The sequence below is a fragment of the Myiozetetes cayanensis genome, unplaced genomic scaffold (genome assembly GCF_022539395.1).
Source record: "Myiozetetes cayanensis isolate MyiCay16 unplaced genomic scaffold, myiCay2020 scf16, whole genome shotgun sequence".
NCBI lineage: Eukaryota > Metazoa > Chordata > Aves > Passeriformes > Tyrannidae > Myiozetetes > Myiozetetes cayanensis.
In genome coordinates this window covers 2,977,418-3,001,387 of record NW_026087270.1, presented here as the reverse complement: position 1 = coordinate 3,001,387, position 23,970 = coordinate 2,977,418, and the positions used below count along the sequence as shown (strand labels likewise).

At 39.6% G+C, this 23,970-nt stretch overlaps 1 protein-coding gene across 1 annotated transcript in view; it reads right to left on the bottom strand.

Moving 5' to 3' along the window:
- The window catches only part of LOC126637957 (neural-cadherin-like), a 41,572-nt gene that overhangs the window by 9,749 nt on the left and 7,853 nt on the right, over positions 1-23,970 (bottom strand). Inside the window, exons 6-25 of the mRNA XM_050311526.1 lie at positions 22,735-22,907; positions 21,550-21,718; positions 20,657-20,827; positions 19,595-19,767; positions 18,433-18,600; positions 17,980-18,229; positions 17,756-17,883; positions 16,908-17,094; positions 16,057-16,200; positions 14,675-14,958; positions 12,557-14,171; positions 11,150-11,243; positions 9,813-9,997; positions 9,370-9,599; positions 6,219-6,490; positions 5,190-5,404; positions 4,107-4,234; positions 3,423-3,550; positions 1,552-1,675; positions 778-958 (exon numbers count right to left, since the gene is read on the bottom strand). Coding sequence (XP_050167483.1) covers positions 778-958; positions 1,552-1,675; positions 3,423-3,550; positions 4,107-4,234; positions 5,190-5,404; positions 6,219-6,490; positions 9,370-9,599; positions 9,813-9,997; positions 11,150-11,243; positions 12,557-14,171; positions 14,675-14,958; positions 16,057-16,200; positions 16,908-17,094; positions 17,756-17,883; positions 17,980-18,229; positions 18,433-18,600; positions 19,595-19,767; positions 20,657-20,827; positions 21,550-21,718; positions 22,735-22,907 — 5,019 coding nt within the window. The remainder of the gene's footprint in view (positions 1-777; positions 959-1,551; positions 1,676-3,422; positions 3,551-4,106; positions 4,235-5,189; positions 5,405-6,218; positions 6,491-9,369; positions 9,600-9,812; positions 9,998-11,149; positions 11,244-12,556; positions 14,172-14,674; positions 14,959-16,056; positions 16,201-16,907; positions 17,095-17,755; positions 17,884-17,979; positions 18,230-18,432; positions 18,601-19,594; positions 19,768-20,656; positions 20,828-21,549; positions 21,719-22,734; positions 22,908-23,970) is intronic.

Genomic DNA, 23,970 nt, shown 5'->3' with positions numbered 1-23,970 from the left:
AGTAAAAGGGAACAATTGCAGTGCCTGGATCCATGATATAGTTTGTCTTTCGGGACATTTCTTTCCATAGCTTCCCCAGTCACCCTCCCACTTCATCTTCCTCTGTAAAGAGGTGTTCTCCTGCCTGACTTGATCCTGCTAAGGCTCCTCCTTAAAATGCTCACATGGGATGACAGCAGGAAAGCAGCAGCTCTGACCAAGACAGGAGACTGCAGACCAAGTATTAAGTACACAATCAAATTTCATAAACTGCTACTTTATAGTTGTCTTTCTGCTGCAAACTTTGGCTTCATGAGAGCTAAAGGTCCTACTATTCCCAAAGCACAGATCCTTAAGCCAGCAGAGTGACTTCCTGACACCAACAGTGCAGTGATTTCTACTTCCAATTGTACAGCTCTAATTCTGCACAAGAAGTGATAGTGGCACACTCACGTTTGTAGGTTATTACACACTTCTGACAGTAAAAACAGATGCAAATCAAAAAACTGGTATAAAATCAAATAGGTTTTTCCCACTTTTTTTGTCATGCAGTCTCCATTATGCAGTTATTCCACAAACACCCTCAGGATTAAAGAAATAACCCAATAGAGAAAAATTATTTCCCAAAGGGAATTAGAAATTTTTAACTATCACAGGCAACAACTACACTGAAACATGGCTTTACACAGTCTAATCATAAGGAACCGCCTCAGCAACCATTACCTTCAGATATCTGAAGTTCTATGTACTGTAAAATTTAGCAGCCTATCAATAATGAAACAGGAAAAGAGGCTTCACCTTTGTCACACCGATAACCGTGGTAACCCGGCAGGCAGTGACACGCGAACGAGCCCCAGTCACCAAGACACCTCCCGTGAATGCCGCAGGAAGAGGAGCCCATGGTCTCACAGCTCTCATCCGTGAGTGTGCAGCCAGGGAAGCTATTCAGGGACTCTGCAGGAGACTGAAGGTCATACACCTTCAAGAGAAAACTGTGTGACACCAAAATATTCCTCAAGAAACACAACTTCATTTTTTAAACAGAAATAGCTGCACCGCTTGGCCGCCTGCTCCTCATCTGCACTGCTCAAAACTTGCTACGTTCGCTTTTTGACATTCAGACTTCAACTTATTTTATCAAGAGCATCTTTTGCCTTTGAATAAACCCAACTGACTATGAAAGCCAAAACCCTTAATACTTCCTAACAAAGCAGGCAGCTGGCATAAATATACCCTTATACAACTGCCATTCAGAAGTTCCCTGAAAGTGCAAAGAAGCTTGGAGAACAGCTGCATGAAGCAGGGGATAAACAAACACACAGTTCCTGACTCATTAATACATCTGCTTGTAATTGAGAAGTAAATTTTAAAGATAGTTTATTCTATTTATTCTATTTTATAATTTATTCTATTTGTGACAGAAAAATCCAGAATTTTCTTGTATTTTACAATGATGCACGTGGGCATTGAACAGATTAATGGAAGCAGAAGTTTCAGGAATAACACAAATCTCCCAAAAATTTAATAAAGAGGTTTGCTCCTTTGCCTAAGCAAATGTTACACTGCTCTTACCTGAGTATCCAGTATGAAATTGCGTAAGCAACCAGAGAAATGTTTGTGTTGCAGTTGTGGGTAGGAATAGGGCAACGATTCTTTTACACCACCCAGCTGCAGAACATGGTTCACATTCAAATACCTTTGAAAATCACATAAATAATAAAAATAGATGTACATCTACCTTCAAACATAAGCATTATACAATAAGGCAGATAAATAAATACCTACACTGCTTTATAATGTGCTTAAATACCACATGCTTTATAAAATCACAGCAGAATGCAACTACTTTATCTTCCTCTTTCTCTGAAATAGTCAGTGAGTAGAATTTGGGCCTTTAAAATAAAGGGTATTTTTTTAAACATGACTGCTGGAAGTTGTACTGTGGGACACTTACAATTTGGGTATGTTTGTGTTCACATCAGAAAAAGCTGTGATATTCCAGACATCATAATCTCCCTGAAGTGCTGTGTGTGCACAGTCATCCTACGCTGTAGAAATACTACCAAAAAGACTGTTCTGTGTGTGATAAAGGTCAAAACCCCAAAAGTTGGGTCCATGTAGTCTAAAAGGTATGATACACGTGTCTGAGCTCTGCAGTGTCTTCCAATCAGCTCTCTGAGCCAAAGAATTCCATATATTTTAGTCCTCACAGTTTCTTTTTTTCCCTGAGTTATCACCTTGAGTTTTTTCTTCATTTTTTCTTATATTTTTCCCTTTTTTGTGTGCTCCTCTCATGACCAGGAGGGCTCCATACAGCTTCTGACAAGGCTTAATCCCACTGCTAATCAGAACACTTGCTGGACTATCTATTCCACGGCTCAAGTATCTTTGTTTGTACAAAAGTTTCCCTAAAATATAACCTGAATATTCCTCACTGTAACTTTAAAGCCCTGTACTGAAGAGCTTGTCTAAATCCTCTTTGTACCACTCTTTTATATACACTGAGACTTACCATATCTCTCCTCAGTTTTCCCCTCTTTCAGTTAACTGACCTCAATTCCTTCATTCTCAATAGGTTTTACTCTCAAGACAAGCTGTTTACAGTCATTGCTCTTCTCTGGACCATTCCCAGCTGGTCCATGTCCACCCTGCACCCAAACCACTCTGCAATTCTGTGACTGAATTACACTTTGAATGTAATAACTGCTTTTTAAATCAAATTTTCCAACTTTTTCAGTTCTAACTGAGGCTAAGTGTTGACCCAACAACACAAGCAATTTAAACCATCCCAGTCACTATTGCACCTTGGCTGAACTACTTCCCTGGAAAACAAACACAGGTGGGTTTTGTTTCAGTACAAGACCACGAGATACATCAGCAGCAGCCTTGAATTAGCAGTTTGTGCAAGTGCACCAGGCTGGGAACAGCATGGATACATGTGCACTTCCTCTGGCTCTGCTATACAGGCAGGAACCTTGGATCAGCTGGGGACCCTGATGTGTTGGTCTGCCTTAAGGTGTTCACTCAAGGCTGTCAGCAGGAGCCCTCAGACTTATCCCAGTCAGACAGTAAGACTGGCTGAGGATGCAGTTATTGCCATTACAAAGCCAACTGGCCTAAATTCATGAAGTTTTCAAGAGCAGGCTCACAGTGACTTGATAAACAGAGAGAAGTTCTGCAGGCAAAGGATGGTACACAAGAGCTCCAGCACTAATCCCACAGTGTTCTGGGGATGTCACTTAGTACTGCAACACTACTCAGGGGGAGGTTGGTTTCTTAAAATTTATTTAGTGCTTTAAGGTCCAGGCTCGACCTAGAGGGTCCTAGAGAAAAGGAAATGGTTTTAGGCTCCTGGTGATTAACAACTTGGGCTTCAATTTGATAGGTAGAATGTTCACAGGCCTTAGAACCAAGTGCCTTCCAGGGAGTCTCTGGAAACGTACCTTGCTCTTCGTGGGACAGACCCGAACACTTCACAGTTTGTACGATCCTCAGTGGACAACCACCTGCCAACCCCTTCTATCTCCGAGACAACAGCTGCACTGCACTGGTCCAGAGTGAACCGAACATCCTGTGCCAAAACAGGGTTACTGAATCAACCATTTCCGCAAAATTCAATAAACAAGGGTTAGGTTTTTCCCCCCTGTTCTGTTTACCATCCTGCAGTAACCAGTAAAGCCAAAATGGAACCATTTAGCAAAAGAAGGAACTCAACCCTGCATTTTATTTATGCTTTTGAGCAGTTTAACCACTTACACGAGACATGTAACTGCATTTGCAAATCAAGTAATGGTTGCTTTTTGTGCATGGGTAATCGATTCCAGTGTCCAAATGTGTACATGGAATGTGCAAATCACAACAGAGTTTTTATGCACATTCCACATGTGCTGCTGCAGAGCTCAAAAAAGGCAAAAAGATTCTTCTGATCACAGAATATGGATTACAACATAGGTAGATTTGGAACTGGTCTTCCCAAAATTTCTATTATTCATCAAATCTACAAGGTCAGGGAGAACAATATATAAGATTATCCAGTCTGTTCTTTCTACCCTCCTGTTCCCACACAGGGAAATGCTGTTGGACATATTAATATCCTGATGTGGAATAAAAAACACAAACAAACTGACCTGACCATTGGTTCTGACTTCCAGCCGATGCCACTTCTTGTCTGCTACATTCAAATGGCTTGGAAACTGCAGCACCACAAAGCCTGAGCCATGGCTCATCTTCAGCACAGGAATACCACTGGAGAGTTCTAACACAACATGGGCAAGAAATTAAACTCAGCTTTAAACAAGAATCCTTCCATTTCGGATATGTCAGCAGTTAGTGACTGTACTGATTTAATGGTTATTGCTGGTTACACAGAGTGGGTTCACTACAGAAATAACTACAATTATATCCCAGGACTTCCACTATGCAGAAATACTCATTCAGTATATTATTTATTTTTATACTTTAGATTACACCACTTCTGTCAAAACACTAATTCCTGATAAGCAATCTGCAATTTTATGATGTTCTAAAACAACACATGCAGGTTTAACTCCCATCTTCAACTCAAGTTTACAAGGACCTGCAAAGCAAGGCAAAAAAAAGGTAAATGATTAACAATATTACCTTTCCATTAATTAGGAAAATAAAAAATGCCAACCACACTGTGCATCTTGTATAATTAATCCACAAAAAATAATCAGTAGTAACCTTTTAAATATATGTCAACATAAAGCATTGAATTCTACTTGTGTAGCATGTGGGGTTGGATTCATGCATTAAATCATTGCCTGTTTAAAGAAAAGTGCAAAACTGCCCCAAAACTGACAGGTTAAGTGGATTTATTTTCTCACTAAACTAGATAAGAATGACATGCGACTAAATCTGCATTAATCATGTAATACCTGTCTTCAAAGTACCTAAATTCCTTTACAGCACTACACTTTTTCTAGGTGGATTATTTTTTTACATATGTATCAATCTGTTTTGCTTTCCCCTACAACTCTGCTGTGGACCTAAAGCCATAGGTGCAGGCTACAAAAATAGACATCAAAGGAGAAAAACCCTACCAGGAAATGTTTCAAAGTATTTTCAAACCAGAAAATAAGTTATCTCGTTAAATGAAAAGACAGAATTCACAGATTAACTATTACACTGCTCACAGGAAACCCATTCTCAGAGACATTTCATTTTTCCACACACTTTTGCACAAGTACCTATTGCAATGAAGTTTTCTGTACTCCCAGGTTCTGGATTTGCTAAAGGACCACTATATAGTAAAAGTCCATCTGGAACCACTGTTATAAACTCCAGAGACAGTGAGCTTTCAAAACAAGGTCTGATGGGACGAAACCATGCATATCCATTTCCATGGAAACTGTGCTTAGTCTGCTGGCACTCTGGTCCATGAAAGGAAGCAGGACAAAGACATCTGAAAGACCAAAACCAAAAGAAATAGTAAAAATTCCCCCAAGTTCAACTTTTTTTTAAATTTTATTTTACAGGCAACAAAAGCAGCATTTAAGTCACAGTAAAAAAATATCAGTGAAAAAGATTTTTAGCAGAATCTCAGGGCTGCTTGGCAATTATTAAAATACTCCAAGAGTACAAAGCATATTTATTCCCTATACTATCTCCCTCAAAAAAAAAAAAAAGTATTATTGAGGCCATGTGTTTGAGAATAATGAACTATTTCCCTAAATGAGTAACACAGAACACCAAGCATCAATTTAAAAACTCAGGGGGGTTAATTCCTAGCTAGAATAAACCAATATAATTTCACTGAGGGAATATGCTGCATGCTAGGTAATGCTATACTACAAGAAGTTTCCTATCTAATGTTGTCTGAGCTCCTTATTACCCACTGCTTAAACTGCATTTCACTCTTACATCCACTGTTATTCACCCTTATTATTACTCTTTTGGAAAACAAAAAATCCAAGGCACACATTCCCTCATACTGAATGAGGTGCTTTTAAAAAATGACATGTGTTAATTACACTAATGTGTCTTCCTCAGGGTTTTCTTTCTTACTCACACACTATTTCCACTGCTTTGGGGACTACAGCATCATCATGGCTCATTAGGAAAGACCCTGTTTAGACCCCAGGGTGAGTGTGGGGTTTTTTTGTCTCTCCTTCAGTCAGAAGTACATTTATAACTACTTTAGACCTGTATCCTGTAAGCTCCACTCGACACTTTAAAAATAGGAGGAAATAGACAATGTGCAATACAGGTGTGCTGACCTGTACCCGTTCAGGGTGTCAGTGCAGATGCCCCCGTTGAGACAGGGGCTCCGAGGGTAGGAGGAGCAGGGCTGGTGGAGCCGCTCCCGGGCGGAGCAGCCGCAGATTGCCTGGATGGTGGCTGTGAGAGAGACAAAGGACACGCTCCCAGTGTCCATCACGGTGGGAATGTCGCCCACCCTGAGGTGGTTTGTACAGCCCTCGCTGCAGTTTGCACTCCTGCATTCGTCCACATCGACCTGGGAGATGTTCAGCTGCAAAGCTGACTGGATCTAAGAGGAAATACAGTTTAACACATCACCACTCTCATCCCAGTGAAGGCTTTTACTCGCTCAACTTCTGAAAACAATAAGCCATCAGAGACTTAATGGAATGCTTTAGTTTGTTGTTTCTTAATAACATCCCTGGCTGTACACACAAGCAAAATTACCCAAAAAATACAGGAAAAAAATGGTAAAAAAATTACAGCAGCATTTCCCAAAAACTGAATTGTTGACATGACTGACTGAGAACATGTTAAATCTGTACTGGCCTACTAACACTATTTCCAAGGACCAAAGCTCTGGGAGCAGTGATATTCCACCTTCTGAGCTGTGTCATTTGTGTCACATCCCTCTGCAGCCTGATGGCAACAGGCAAATTTCAGCTCAAGCCAGGATAAATTCCTCGGGAGTAACACCCAGATACTGCTTCCGACATTCTCTCACACACAGGCACACAGACATGGGAATATGTAGGGCTGAGCTGCTTTCAATAATCATGTCCACAGACAGTGACCTGAAAAGACAACTCTATAGCACCTCTGATTCAGTCTAATGATTTGTGCCCCATAAATTTACATTTAATGCCAAACTGTCTGAAACAAAACACTGTCAGTTCAGCATCCTGGATGCTGCATTCTTTGCTACATTAAACTTTGCTATTCGTCATTTTTATCACTAATTGGGGTTGCACCTGAGAGCCCAAGTGTTCAATAAAGAGTAGAGCTTCAGTGTACACAGGTCTGTAATGCAGAAGTAGTGAGTGTCTCCACAGTTCCCATCTTCTAATCCAAACAGACCAAGGAAGGCCCAGCAGAGCACATGGAAGTGAAGTAGCTGTTCATGGGGTGCCTGAGGCAGGAACAGAGATGCTGCTATTCCTGGCTTCTTGTCCTTCAGCCTTAGCTGGACTAAGTTATGACAAAGTTTGTTCCCTGGCACAGATTTCTTCCTTCTACTTGCTTGGGGATTTTGCACAGGTGCCTATTAGAAAGTTTCAGAATTTGATTTGTGTTTGGTGGTTAAAATACATTAAAGTGATGTTTCTGTAGTGCCCAAACCTGAATGCAGGAGACCTCACTACTCCCACAGTGGCACCCACCATGGTATACAAAAGTAAAACTAACATGAGGTCTTTATATACTTAATATGTTTTTTTTCCAAATGATAAAATGTATGGCAAATTTATTACAAATAAGTTTTGAAAAGATCAAAACAAATATGTAAGTAAAGCACTTCTGTTGTTTTTTCACTAATGCAGGCATCTCAGTTCACACTGTAGGAACTCTGACCTTTACAATCAATTGTCCATCTGTTCTCAAATATAGTAACATGTATTGATGATCACAGCCCCACGGGCAGAAGGTTACTTTATAATGACATGATGCATCCTGTCAATGCAGTTCTGTGTCTGCTGCCCACGTTTATAACCATTAGTGGAGGGTCTGTAATGCACATTTAGACATCTCTGCAATACTATTACAGAAAAATTGTATACAAACAACCTTGGCTCCTTAAAAGTATTAGGATGGATTATTTTCCTGCTAAATAAAAATAGCTGTTGTAAAAGTAGATCCCAAAGAGGTAATACAAACATATTATTTATGTAGCAATTCAACAAATAATTCCAGTGCTAATTACTTATTTTCTGTATTTATAGTTAGTATGTACAAAAACTACTGGAGAAATTCACCAGCTATGATTGTTTTCCTGTAAACTATTTGTGATTGCTCACTAAAGCTATTCATTAAATATTGAGAGGTGATACATAATTAATACAAACAGATTTTTCATTAAAATATGTGAAGCAATCCCCTTGTTACTACTTTGAGGAATACACATGTCATATACTGTGGCACAGAATATTTGAAATCTATGCTGTTTTCTATATTATTGTTGCAGTAATTCAATAAATATGCAAAAGAAGCAGTGGTTACCCTTCCTGAATACTCCCTCTCTCTGGCATGTCCTACTTGGTCACTCTGAACAGTCTCCTAATCTACACAGCTATTTAAGATACAGCAAGATGTAGGCAGGTGGTAAGTTCAGACAGCCCTGTTCTGTTCCCAGACTCAGGCAAACTCCACTACATTCACACAAATGGCAAGTGCTGTTTTCTCTTTGAGAAAAATCCTCCATAAGATGTACCTATTTAAACCAAACATGGCCCCAGAGCCACAAACAGCACACCAGGAATTCTCTCTTATAACAGGAAAAGAAGTTAGAGGAGGGTGTCACTTTGTATTTAAATACATGCAGCTAAATGCAATCACAGAATCTGTTGTCTCCATCTCACTTATCTGTTGTAACTACTCTTCTAACTGCATATTCCTCCCAGCAGGGCTTTTTTCTATGAAGTATCATCTCTTTGTACAGTAGAATTTCCATCTGGGTGGCATCAAGCCTCTACTCTGAGTGTCTAAACACAGGCTGATGATTTGGGGACTTCCATCAGCACCTCAAATGTCCAAAAAGCTGCCATTTCCAAGACATCATCTGTACTACAGTACCACTTCGGCTTCTAGGGATTCTTCTTATTTCATATTCAAAAGTCTTGACAGATTACACAATTAAACACTAAGTGGAGAAAACACAGGCATCTGTCCCATGATGGAAATGGAGACCCATCTTCCTGCAGCTGTAAAGGGCTTATATTCTGGTTATGAATCAGAAGTCAGTAAAGCCATACAGTAATTGCAGATATGGGACTAAAAAGAAGGGAGGAAGCTTGAATGAAGAATTTATTTGACAAGTGCTTTTGTCCTGAGCGAAGCAATAAAAATCTTATCTGCAGATCTAGAATATTTTTCCACTGAGGTCTGGGATATACACCCCCCAAACTCAGAGTCTGGGTGAATTCCATAGATGCACAACAACCCCAGAGAACAAACCTCATTTTTAAATGCTGCCACCTCAGCATGCAGTTTCTCAGGTCTGTAATACGCTGAGCCACCACGGACTGCAAATCTGACATCTGTCTGTTTTCCACCCCTGTTCATCACACTGAAGACAATGACATCACTCAGCTTAGCAGGCAACATTTTTGCAAGTAACTCCTTGAACTCTCCGTGTCTCGTTCTGCCGCGTTCATCTCTCCTGATGAACTCCTCTGCTGTCATATCTGAGTTTGGGATTCAAAAACAGATAAACATGAGATACTGGGACATCACAGGCTGATTTCTCAATTTTTTTTTGGTATTTAACAATATGGAAATAGACCAGAAAGTGCCCTACAGTGATCAGTACATCAAGTATTGATATAACAACACCTACACCACAAAATCATTCAGTTAGAGGAGCAGCTGATCTAAACTCACCAGCAAATAAAACCAACCTGACAGACGCACAGTGGCTGAGTTTTGTATGGCTTCATTTTCCAGCTCTTTGACATGGATTTGTACTGTAGATATAACATCAGGACAAACTCCATCAGAAACTCTAACCTTTAAGTTGTATATTCCCTGAGGAGTGTTATCCACCATCAGCAAAGACCCGGTCCTCTGATTTAATCTGAAAGAACTAGACAGAAACCTTCAATTAGGAAACCTTAATAAATCAAAACTGAGCACTTATTTTATTCATTAATATGTTTCAGAAGGCCTTAAATGTTACTGTGAATGTTATAGGATCAAAACCGATGGGAATTAGCCAACAACCTCACAAAAGCATCAGAAACACCTTAGTTCAGAAATTACAATCTGCAGAGCTTATAAAAAGATGTTTGTGCCACTCAGACTTTCCCAAATTTGACTAGAAACAGTGTGCAGTTGAACCAGGGGTTCAGGTCACCATGAGCTCAGGTAAGAAATAGGAAGTGACAAACCACACAAATCATTCCAGATTATCACATTTCTGTCTGAAACAGGGTAAGGTCTGTAAGAAATCTCTGACAGCACCTTCATTTGACACCTCAAAAGCCCAGTCATCAGCAAATATGGAAATATTCCAGTATTATGGAACAGTAACCTCTTAACAGGGAAATAGGCCCTGGGGCTGCTGATGGACAGAAAGCCAGTCTTTAATGTTTGGATACATACAGCTTTTAAATTTTGAGTCACAGCATAGAGAAAAAATTCACATCCACTTTCACATCCATTTCTTCCCCTTCCAACAGCATTCAGTTCTGCCATCAGCCACCTCGCTTTATGATATGAACAAATAATGTCTAAGTAGGAATTAAGAGTCCAATTCAACATTTCAATTAACAGAAAAAACTCCACTAATCTGAGTTATGGTTTTCACATGCAATTGTAAATTTAGACATCAAAGGAGATCACCAAATTCCCTTCCACTCTGGGTGAAATGATTCTATTCTGTACTTTTAAATTTGGGATTTGTATTCCATCAGCTCTCATATCTGAGAGCAAGTATTAAAAACTCTGCCTATTTTTAAACTGGATCTTACAGAATGCACATTTTAAAATAAATTAACAGTGACATCTGACTAAAAATCAACATCATGGTGTGATCCTGCATTCTCCTGGAAAAAATATTTTATGCATTACTTTTCTTAATACTTCTCTACCCAAAGAAAAAAGAGCATTGAGAAGGTACATCCCTTAGTACACTCAATAACCCTGGCTTTATGCAATCCTGAACACAGAGAAATACACGGTAAAATAATTACAGAAGCATAAATATTACTCATTTTGACAGAAATACAATCCTCACTTGAGCAGTTTTCCTTCAGAGAGAAATGTTTTATTGTCCCAGTCATCTTGATCTGGTGCAAACACTTCCCCAAGCACTGTTGTTGACCATTTTCCTGGTGAGATAAATTAGAATAAATCTGCATTTAATTTTTGCTTTTCAGTACATTTCATGTTCTGCCACATTCATTACTGCATTTATTATTTATTTATTATTTTCAGATTGGTGATAGTTCTGATCGAAGATTCTTAAAACAATGCATAGCCTGTCATATGATTTCTGCCAGCTCTGGAAATGTGAATATACTACAGATGTCACATGAAAGAAGAGCTGAAAACAGAACAGAATAATACATAAAATACAAGTCTCTATGAAATTCTAAGACAGAAAAAAAAAAAAATCACCACATCAGGAGTTAATTCCCAAATGTTTCACTGCTTGTCTATTATTTTAAACAGCATACAAGTGAAATACAGCAAAAAAGGGAGAGATCTTGTGGGGTGCAGCTGGGAGAGAAGGACTTGACTGAGAAAAGGTAATGGGCAAAAAGCCACCAAGGTGGGCCAGGTCTTGGTCCTTTTTTCAGGCCCCTGTGGGCTGCCACAGGAGTGGGACATCCAAGCAGCTCTTCTAAAACAGCAAAAGGAGCAACTCCAGGGTTGGAGACCCCTGAATTCAACAGCCAAGATTCAGCAACATGGGAAATTTTTAAGGTTCAAATCAGGACCCAACCCACCCTAGAAACTTCATTCTCTCATTTCTACAGTGTGATCTGGCCACACCTCTTTCTAATTTAGGTGTACTGAATCCAACAAATGTTACTCATTGCAATGTACCTTCTGTAGATTCATCTTCTCTAATATTTATCAGAAATTCTACTATTGCAATGATAGCTGAGATATAGCCAAGTCTATCTAGAATGGACTAACTGGGGAAAGGTGTAATAAACTGCTTAGTAAGGGTCACCAGAACTAGTGTAAGGTAAAGTTTTAGAGGTAAACTTCAGGAAAAAACACAGTAATAGAAATTAAAGACAAATGTTAGGAAGTATTATTAAACTGTTCATGCTCTGTCAGATACTTTCTGAATCATGTGTGCACACAAAAAACTCTGTGTAGGTGAAAACTCACAAATGGAAAATAGATTTTATTAGTTTATAAAAACACTGCAAGTGCAATGTATCCATGTTTTCAGCTAACAGTTTCTTGGTAGATAAGTTTTACACACTAGGGTCTGAGCTTAATGTAGTTTATTTATTCCACTTTATTTAGTAGTTCACAGAATGGAACCTGCCGTTTTGAAACACGTAAACCATTCAAGAGATAGATTAACAAACTGCAAGGAGAAAAAATTATGTGTAAAACTCTGCTATATTCATGAACCTGATACAACACCCAGAATCTGATATAACATCCAGATAGCACTTACCTTTGTAACTGTACACATAGACTTCCTTATGGCCGGACTCGTGGCAGTTGTCGTTTTCATCACCAACCGTTATCGTCAGGGTGTTTGTAGAGCTCATGGGTGGAATCCCACTATCTGTGATAACTACCGGCAGATGAAACACCTTCTGCTTTTCTCTGTCAAAGGACCTCAAAGCAGTTACAGTTGCTGTGCTATTCCCGTTGTCAGTAAGAGAAAAATCCAAAGAGTTCTGATAATCTGGTGGCAATGAAAACGTGAAGGGCGGCCCGTTTTCCTCACTGTCCGGATCAAACGCGTGAAGCAGCTTTGATGTGCGGTTCATGTAAACTATTTCAGGCCTCAGCCTGTTCTCCCAAACTACAGGCATGTATGGTGCCTCAAACCTTGGCCCATTGTCATTAATATCAAGCAAGTTAATCAAAACTGTAACGCTCCCAGTGCGGGCAGGCGTCCCTTGGTCTGCAGCCTGTACAATTAAACTGTATTTATCAACGACTTCACGGTCCAGGGTCTTTGCCACAACCACGTGACCATACTGGTCAACCACAAACTGCCTCATAGGATCTGAATCTGACTTTATAGAATAGACAATCTTCCCATTCAAATCAGAATCCTTGTCTGTAGCTCTCACTGTGGTCACTGTGGTACCTGCAGGTATGTTTTCAAATAAAGGGTTTGTTTGAATAGACTGAGAAAGGAAAGCTGGGCTGTGGTCATTGGAGTCTTCAACCTCAATCAGGCACACTGCAACGCTGGAAAAATCCATATCTTCCACTGTAACAGTAAGATTAAACTTTCTTTCACGTGCGTTCTCAAAATCCAATTTTTTTTTCAGTCGGATTGTGCCACACTGCCATTCTTTGTCATTCTCAATGTAAAACTTCTGATCTGGGTCTCCCCCAATGATACTGAATGTTAAGTCTGCATTTTCCCCAATGTCTGCATCTGTAGCACACACCTGCAAAACCTCTGAGTCGATGGCTCTGTTCTCAGGAATTGCTGCCTGCCACATCTTTTTTGTGAACACAGGTACATTATCATTGATGTCTGCAACCCAGACAGTGGCAGTGCCAGTTCCTGTTAACCCTCCCCCATCTCTTGCTTCCACAGTAAGAAAGTAATTTTCAGTCCTTTCTCTGTCTAGCATTCCCCCTGCAACGTGGATTGTACCGGTACTGGGATTGATATTAAACATGTCAGTACCAAACTCATTTTTCACATTCTCCGTTATCCTGTAAGTCAGGACAGCATTAAGACCTACATTTGGATCATCACGATCAACTGCACCCATTTCCATGACTAAAGTGTCCACAGGAGAATTCTCAAACACATTCCCATTGCAGTCATCGGGCATGCACATGAACGTGGGTGCATTGTCATTTATATCCCACACGTTGATAATCACATCAGCAAACCCTGTGAGTCCTCCTCCACCTTCATCAGTAGCCAACACAATAAATCTCCACAGCGCTCTCTCCTCCCTGTCCAGTGTCTTGTGTGAGTAAATGCTGCCTGTTTTCTCATCTATTGTGAAAATATCAGCTGCACCATACCCATGCAATGAGTATCTCAAGTCTCCTTCATCCACATCACTGTCAGGATCACTTGCCATGACCTACAAAAGTTTTGAAAAGAAGACATAGAAAGTATGAAATATACCATGATTGCATCACATCCTGTACGTTGCTACAGTCTAAAGGAGCCCAAGCAAAAGCATGACAGGGTATTAATATGTGCATGCCAGGGAATAGCAAATTAGGGACAATTCAGCGTGACAAACATGCTTTGTACTACAACAACAATGTAGATATTCTAGTACCAAAAAAATATTATATTTTTCATATGCATAGAAGTAATTTAAACATGCTATTCTGATAGCTACTTTAAAATGCTAATTATTTGCTCTTCAGGATCACAGATGATCCATCTTGTTTCTCCTACTATCTTTGTAATTGTTTTTTTCTTAAAAGTCCACTTCTCCTCTTCCAGTGACAAAAAAACCTCAGTAAAACTAAATACCATTAATATATATTTGCTAGATTATTGTCCCATAACTGTCCCACAGTAATCTGTGCTCTTTCATTGAAATATCACAGTCTCTGAAACCGAATACACTACCTGAAGTACAAAGACTGGTAACGCATCCATTTCCTCAATTATACTTCCATAGTATTCATTGATAGAGAAAACTGGAGCCTCATCATTTTTATTCATGACACTGATGATGATAACTGCATAATCTTCCCATTTCCCATCAGAGGCCAACAAGTGAATCTCATACATTTTTGTTTCTTCATAGTCCAGTGGTTGGGCAATAAAAATGGCTCCTGTTTCTGGATCGACATCAAGGACTCCTCCCGTGTTTCCAGCTGTGATCTGATACCGTAATTTAGCATTTGTTCCTGTCAATTACCAACAGGGTCAGAAAACACATGTTTCTGGAAGCAGGCTGAAGCACGGCACGTTGAGATGAAGTACAAACCATACAACAGCTGATTTGTGTTATTATGGTTTTGTGGTCTTTTAAAACACGCAGTTATGTCAGATTACTTATCAGCATTTTCAACCCGAGTATGTCCAACTGTAGTTTGTCTCTAATTGTAAAATGTGTCTTTGCCATGAGGTAATAATTCTGCTTTTACTTTATTAAGAGGATAGAAATAAAGTGCAATATATTCATCACATCAGGTCCCCTGTCCAGTACTATAGAGCAGATTTACAGACAGCCTAAGTAACAAACCAGAAGTTCCTCGAGTAGGTAAATCCTTTTTTAGTACATCTTTGCCACATTTGCCTCAGCCTCCTACACAATGGGTGAGGAATCCAATGCAGTCAGGATTTACTTCTACTTCACAAACATACTGACAGAACAGTCCTTTGGGACTTGTGCATGAAAAAAACATAGGGCTTTACCATACAGGGAAGTCTAATGAGGAATGCACCAGAGCCAAAAGATGCAAGTCTGTACTGTTCCCTCTCTCATTTATGAGCACTGGCTGTGTACTTACTTTTACATGACCTGTGGCTGAAGTTCTGATTGATTTGTGGATAAAACAATATAGCTAAGACTCATCACATGCATTTAGGAAGTCAGATTCAAATAAGAGATTGTTTAGAAGAAAAAGTAAAAGAACTACACTGCCCATAGAGAAAACAAATGAATCTCACTGAAATCCAGTCTGATTTATTTAGTTAATCAGGACATTTATACTGGAACCCATTTGTAAGAAAATGATATGATCTGTAATGAATGTGTCTTTTCTGGCACAGAAATTATTCCATATCATCCCACATTAATGCATGTCTCCTGAAATAAGAGATTACACCTCACAGCTCCATTATGAACTGATATTCATGCCTGATCAGCTCACACTTAAAATAAGTTTTAAAATGTGGGACAGAAAGACATTTCCTTCCTAACACCACTAAATATGTCTTGGTGTGCTGAAATTAACTCATGAATATTTCAGACACAGCTGTGGGGAATTCCAATAGTTTACCTTCATCTTCATCGTTAGCACTGACTGTGACAACAGTGGAGCCCACATCCTGGTCTTCATCCACATTTACCTCATAGACACTCTGAGCAAAGACAGGCTCGTTGTCATTCACATCACTGATGGAAACACGCACATAGGCCGTGTCTAGAGAGACGAGGAACGAGAGATTAAAACCCTCAGCTGTGCCACTTCTGTCAGCTACAATTCCTTAACCTGTCTCGCTGCACGTTAAATGAAGACAAATATGCAGACAATACAGAAACAAACCCTTAGGGTTGTGGACCATATATATACCAACATTACTCAAAAGCACTTGGATATCAAATGAATGTCACATCCAATTTGTTTAAACAGATAATACATGAATAATTGATGCCTAATACGGCCGTTGTACAGTTTTTAGTCATAACTTTTTGTCTGGAAGCCACAAAATTTTAAGTCGTTATTTAAGCAGGAAGATCAATCAAGAAAGGGATTCTCTATCTTGAATATTCCTACTTCATAATTACTTTTGACTGAATACAGTAACACACGCAGTGCTTTGAGAAACACTTCCACTGCCCAAAGATCTGAACTGTACAGGTGCATCTTTATTAGCCAGGAAATTCTCTCTAAAGTCTAAATATGAAGCTCTAGTTTTCTCTTAATTTCAGAACAAAAAACTTGCTTGATGATGATATAAAATTTATCTTCCACCTGTGACACAACTGTTGCACAAACAGTAAAAAATCCATCCCGGAAACCAAACCAACTGACACTCTTTCACATGCAGATTTGAAAAAAACACTTAAATCTTGCATTTCAGAGACCGATCCAGGTAACATCATGCTTGTTGCAGACATGTCTCTTACCAGAGTTTGGCTTCCCATGTTTTCCAGGTCGGGCTGATTCAGAGCCATCCACTGACTTGACTTCCAGAAGGTAGGAGCCCTTCTTCTCTCTGTCAAACACCGAGGCCGTGTATATTGAGCCTGTCTGGGAGTCCAAGCGGAAATGGGCGTAGTCTCTGCCACTGTCATGTAACAGGGAGTAAGTTATCTAAAGGATTAAACAGAAGTTGTTAATCTATACTTTTCCTTTTGTTGGAAAGTTCACAGCCAAATAAGTACTTAGGGAGAGGAAGAACAGTCTTGTGCCTGAGAACTCAACAAGGGCCAAGAAAGCCTGGTTCCAGTCTCTATTATACATATGTTTCTGTGATTGACCTCAGATTGCACTCTTGTTCTAAGGATATACCTACTTTCAGTTTTTTAAATCAGCAAGGAATACTTCCACTTTGGGCGTTAACTTGCCATATTTTGTAAGGATTCAGTTTGCAATACCCCCAGTGGTTTACAACTCATAGAAGTTTTTAACATGGTTTTTCTCCCATTAATTTATCCAATCTCATTTTAGGCCTAAGTAGACCTTTCCAAAACAGAGCATTCTACAGCAAATATTTCACCTAAACTCCAGGCTGTATAAATATTTCCTCTTTGCTTTCTGTCTCACACCTACCAGTTTTAGTTTCATTTTTCACATGACAACACAGAGAAGCTTGTAATAAACTACTTTATTTCATTCTACATTTCCCTATTAGTCCTCCCTTTTCTAGGCTGAAGACTCCCAGACTATTTAGCCATTGTTCACACAATGTTATTGCTCACACAGAAGTTATTCCCCACCCTTCATCAGAGCAGATGTAGGTCCCCCTCCTCACCTCCCCATTCTGACCAAGGTCGAGGTCGGTGGCAGACACTTGAATGACAAACGTCCCAACATCAGCTCCCTCCATTACTGAGGCTTCATAGATGGATGAAGTGAAGAATGGGACATTGTCATTGACATCTGAAACATCAAAAGAGCACAGAGAGAGAAAACCATAAAGCCTTAAAGAAAAAACATGCACGATTCTGCTGTAACATCCCTGGACAGCCGACGCACCTGTGACATTAATGTAGACCGTGGCAAACGCTGCCAGAGGAACTGCAGCAACGTTCTGTGCTCGAACCCTCAGCAGAAAGCTCTTTGTTGTTTCATAGTCCAGGGGCTCAGCTACCAGGATTGAAGCAGAACCATCGTGTCTGTTTGGAGTCAGGTAGAAGCGAACAGGCATGTTGGTCTCCGGAACGAGTCCCTCTTCCAGGTTGTAAGTCACACGGGGATCGCCAAGGGGAGAAGTTGCTTTGATTGTCTGCACAGTTCATGAAGTGTTTAATCGACACTTGTGCAAGGACAGCAACATTTCCCAAAGCTTTTGTGTTTTGACTCCCCCAGACACTCAGCTACAAATCACAAAACTTATAAAAGCTCACCACCTCTAAGCAAACAAAAAACATTCAGTTACTGTACAGCCTTAGAGCTTACACACAGACAAACAAATCTGTCCAATCTTACCAAAACTGAGGCATCTCGTGTAATATTCTCTGGAATAACAACTTCATAGCTGTCTCTTTCCCACTGTGGAGGCTGGTTTTTTGCACTGGTAACAGTTACAGCAAGTTCAACTTTAGTGCTCCTATTACCTCCATCTGTAGCAATAACCTCTCGAATTATAGATGATCTCTGAAGAGTACAAAAGGTTTCATTACAGAAGGTTTTGAACAGGGCTCCAAAATAAACTGATGCATAAAATAAAAGGCACAGAAGAAAACCTACACAGAAGAAAAATATTTGCAATTGAACTTAAAATATTAAACAGGTGCAAAGTTGATGAAAATTCTGCTCTTTGCTTTACTGAAGATTGTTGGAAAATTTTGATATGTGTCTCAATAAACCTTAGTACATTTCCCACAAAATCCTAAACAGAGTCAAAATAGCCTACTTTGTGAAGCCCCTGAGTTCATAAGCTTACCTACAAGAAGTTTTTATTAGGTCTACAGGGTTCTTGGATTCACTAAAGAAAACATACTAAAAGGACACATCTTCACCAAATGGTGTGTTAGTAACTTAGAAGTTAAATTTCAGTATTAAAAATATCTGTTAGGTATTTAAAAACTGGCATCTACAATAACATTTTCATTTTAACACAAATTACTTCAGAACTCTGAAAACTTCGAACTGTTCGTGCAGATGTTTAGAAATGGCCAAAGTAATCGATCTTTCATGCAACAATTTTATTCATTATGCTTTCATCTTCCTGAGGGATAGCTACACTTAGTCCACCATAACTAACATAAATCAGGTAGGGAATCCGTATCAGGAGCACTCAGGTCTGTGTCTGAAATTGTTGCCTGTTAACACAGTGAAATCCTACACTTGGGTTCCTGCTCTCCTGCTTATGATCTCAGCCCTCCAGCCCTTGGAATTAGCATGCCAAAACCAGGGAAATGGGAATAGCCGATTCTCAGAGGCAGTGCTGCTTTCCAGCTGAAAGCAAGGTTTGCTTATATGCAGTTTACAGTCAATGAACTCATGAGCTAAAAGCCTTAGACTCACGTTTAATTTAAACACCGTGTATTGATCCTCTAACATGACGGGGTAACACAAACTCATGGCCTCAGTCCCTCCTGGGGATATACTGAGATAATCAGCTTAGAAAGGAAAGCAAGCCCCATACCTGAGATATGGGTTGGTTCACAAACACCCAGCCTGTAGCAGGATTAATCTGAAAGTAATTTGGTTCTTCGTTGGCTATGGAATATGTGATGGCAGCATTTGAGCTGTAGTCATCATCCCGGGCCGCAACACGCAGGAAGCTGGTCCCAACCCTTGTGTCCTCTCGTAAGAAATCTAATGTAAGGAAAGGAGATTTCAAACACATCATTCATTCACTGAAGTACCATGGACATCTTAGTAAGTCATGCAGAAATACTAAAGTAATAACGTATGGAAGCTGTAACTTGATCTTCCTTGGAACAATGGCCATACACATTGCACTGAGTATTTTAAAGGGCTGCTATCACTCCAGAGCTGTGGATCACACCTGAACTTCATGTTATCACATTGATAAACTGGAATTCTTATTGTTTACAATTATTTGAATTGTATTTTAATAAAGGACTAATTGCTCTGTATTATACTTAAATTGAATTTTAATTTATTGCATAAAAGTAGAAGAAAAGGACCACATTGTCAGAAACTACTTTCTAGGATTTGCACTGTATAACTAATGGAGAATTGTCAGTCTTCATTTTTTTCTTAATATTACACATGTCTCGGGTTGCTTCCATAAACAGGAAGGGTTTTTTTGAAGAACCAACAAGGAAAGGTAAAACAACAGACAACGAAGAATTACAAAATTCAAATGGGAAAAGGAAAACTATGCAATCAAAACCTATGAGAGAAATCTACTAATCTGAAAACAAAGGATACAGTTAATGCTCAGCACTGCACACCCACACTGTTATTGCAGCTTCCCCATCCCTGTGCAGTACCAGACACTGCCATGGCTATTGCTTCAAGGAATTCTCCCATAAGGAAGAACCAAGACTGTACTTGTTACATCACATGACACAGAGTACCAGTTCTGCAACTAGTTAAGGTAAGAGCATCTCTGGCTGCAATCACCTAATTTGTCACATATTCTACTGCCAGGAAGAAAACAAACACCCCAAAATCGGAGACATCAGGCAAGCTCACACTCAGGGCACCGAAACTCTATCCAATGACTCTCAATTACATTCATAGTGGGTGTTTTCAAATCTGGGGTCATTGTCATTTTGGTCCAGGATGACAACATTTATCTGACATATTCCAATGAGTGGTTCCGCTGCCTGATCTGTTGCTGTCACAGTGATGGGATATTCCCTCTGCTTTTCTCGATCAAATACCTGAACAGTTGTCAGAACTCCTGAAAACAAAGTAAATACCAGACAGTTAAGATATTAGGCATTTGACAATATTCTACACATAGATGTTTACTGGGCTGTCAATACACTGAGATACAAAGCAATAGATCAAATACACCTTTAACATGAACTTCAGGTCCAAGGATCCAATGACAAGATTTAACAATTGCAGCAGTAGACACGAAATTCAGTTACATCTACACACAACTGGACTTAAATTTAGAAAATGGAGATAAGTACCAAACTAACTTTAGGAGAATGAGTTTATTAAAGAAATATTTCCTTTGAAGAGCAGTAAGTACAGGGTAGAGGAATGTTTCATGCCTTCTCTCCTCCAGAAGTTCAGTCTGAACTTATTTTCAATCTTCCAAGACTAAATTCCTTTGCTGTTTGTAAGACTACTGTCACTTGGATAAATCATTTATATGCCACTAGCAATGTTGCAAGATAATGTTTGGGGTTTTTTTTAAATCCAGTTACAAAAACACACAAGTTACTTCACACAGCAGAATTTCCACATTTCAGGGAAAACATCAGTTTTAGTTCATTACTGGGCATGTATGAAACTTAGTTCCATGGAATACTTGTTCATGTAGTTAATACAGTTTATATTTTATCTGCTGTCAAAAAAACTAAATAAAAAAGCATGAAGTCTGATTTTATTTAAGCCTTTTTTCCATCAGTGTTACAAAGTGGTTTCTAAATGTTCTGACATTTGTTTTACCTGTGTCAGGATGAATAGTAAATGCTGGTAGGACACCATCTCTGTGCATCAAGCCATATTTCACTATACCATTGGCTCCTTCATCAGCATCAGTGGCTTCAACCTGCAGTACAACTGTCCCTGAAGGTTGGTTTTCCAAGACAGAAGCATGTTCCCGATAATACTGGCACTAAGATAGGAGAGAAGATAAAAAACCAACAGAAACATCAAGAACTTACCATGCAATTACTGTAAAAAAGATACACCAGAGGAGGAAAAAAAAGGAAAACCAATACAGCAACACTTCATTCCCATGCACTGCTGTTAATGTTTTATCTGTATCATCACTAATTTACAGACTTCACCTGCTATTTTGTGGTTATATGAACCACACTCAACATGAGGCCACTGAGCACCTCCAACAAACAAAAATATTTGGAGAAAAAGCTGCAGTTACTTCCAAATGCAAAATTTTTCTAAATTAGCAAAAGTCTAATAAAAAAGAGGGCGTACACTTGCCCAAACTGCAGAATTGCTTTGGTCAAAAAGAGATTTTACACAAAGTAACTTGGTCAAGGAAAGGTTACTGAGAATTTCCAAGACTGACATATGAATAGTTGCTGACTTTTCAAAATATCCAACATTGTCCAGCAACATTTGAGTCATCAGCATCAGACTTGAAATTTTTAGACAACAGACCTTTAATACGAATTAGCATTCTGAAAACAAATGACAGCATTTATTTTTTAAAGTACTTTACTATTTAAGCTAAAACACTCATTCTTCTCTCTTTCACTGGTTCCAGCCCATGAGAGGAAGCCTATGCAATTAAGAGAGGCATTTTGGAAGATTCTGGAACAGTTCCACTGCACAGACAGCCATCCCTGTTGATTCCTGCTCTTATGTCACATGAAAACTCCAAAAGTGTGTCACAGCCTCATGTTGTGGAATGCCAGAGATGAGGTGTGGTTCAGGGAGCACAGGGCTCACAGGAGCTGTCCTGCCACAAGAAGAAGACAAATCCTGCTATTCTTAGGGAGGGATGGAAAAGATGGAGAAGACAGATACACCAGGACTCTAAAGGAGAGAGGGAAGCAGAGCAACCCCACTGAGTAGCTCCCCTGCTGCACATTTGCAGTGACAACACAGTGCTAAACAAACAATTACACACAGTACAACACAAACCAACGAGCCTCAAATATTTACCTTCTGAAAGACAGGTTTGTTATTGTTGACATCATCAATTTTCACAACAACCTGGGCAGTACTTGTAAGGGGGTGGGGTCCTCCAGAGGCATTATCATCAGTAGCTGTGATATTAAGTACATACTCTGTCCCCTGCAGCTTAGGAAACGGGCTCGAACGAAGTCTAACTAGCCCTGTAAAAACAACAGGTTGTGGGGGTTTTTTCTACATCAACCAATTACCATTATTATTCTCATTAGTAGGAGTGACAACAAGCCACTCTGGTTTGCCTATTCACCAATAAACCATAAGGTTGCTGCAGTTTAATTTAACTATGGTGTTTTTACTGCAGTGTGATATTAAAACAAAATTAAGACATCACAACAGGTATGTCTGCAGGTATGGCTACAGAGCTAAACGAGACAACAGTTACACCTCAGCTGACCCACACAGAACAGCTTTTATCTACCTGCTACAGAAAAAAAGCAAAATAAACCAAAAAAGACACAGAAGCAATGTGGTAGACTGGTGTTTTACCTGCACCTGCCCCACCAGCGAGCCTGGCTCTGTTCCTGTATCATTACTGCAATGACACACGTGTCACACATCTACTGCTGCAGCTGCCATCGACAGCTCAGCTGAAACTACTTCAACTTTGCCTTCCTGCAGCACAATCACAGCAGCATTTACTTGTAGAGGCACAGCCTCAGAAACCCTTATTTTGCTACCCTGATAATTCCCCCAAATGCTACACCCTGCTGGGTGGGACACAAAGGCACTGTCAGGGAGAGATGTGCTACAAAAACAGAGACCATGCAGTGAGGAGCTGTCATCCTTTTGCTCCATCATCCATCCATCACTTCTGTTATTCATCAGGAATAATAGCAATTGTCATTACAACAGAGGATTGTCACAGCATCAATGTCACTCAGTTTGCCTGCAGATGTATTGTTTTAGCTGCAGTGCTTATCTTTGACACATCTCCACTTTACCTCCACATTTCTGCCAAGGGGGTACAGACTATTCCCCTGACATCGTCCCTGAAAAGGAACTGCTGCAAATCACTGCATAAACCTTTAATGGTTTATTCAGCAACTAAAGCCCAAAAGTGTTTTGGAAAAAATGCTCATGTTCCTAAAATAAAGTTTCAAAGACTATAAAATTAATTGGTAAAAAAGTATAAACGTACCTATATGCGATTATCTATATTCAAACTATGGAGCTAATCCCAAGAGATGCCAACAATCAAATGCTTGG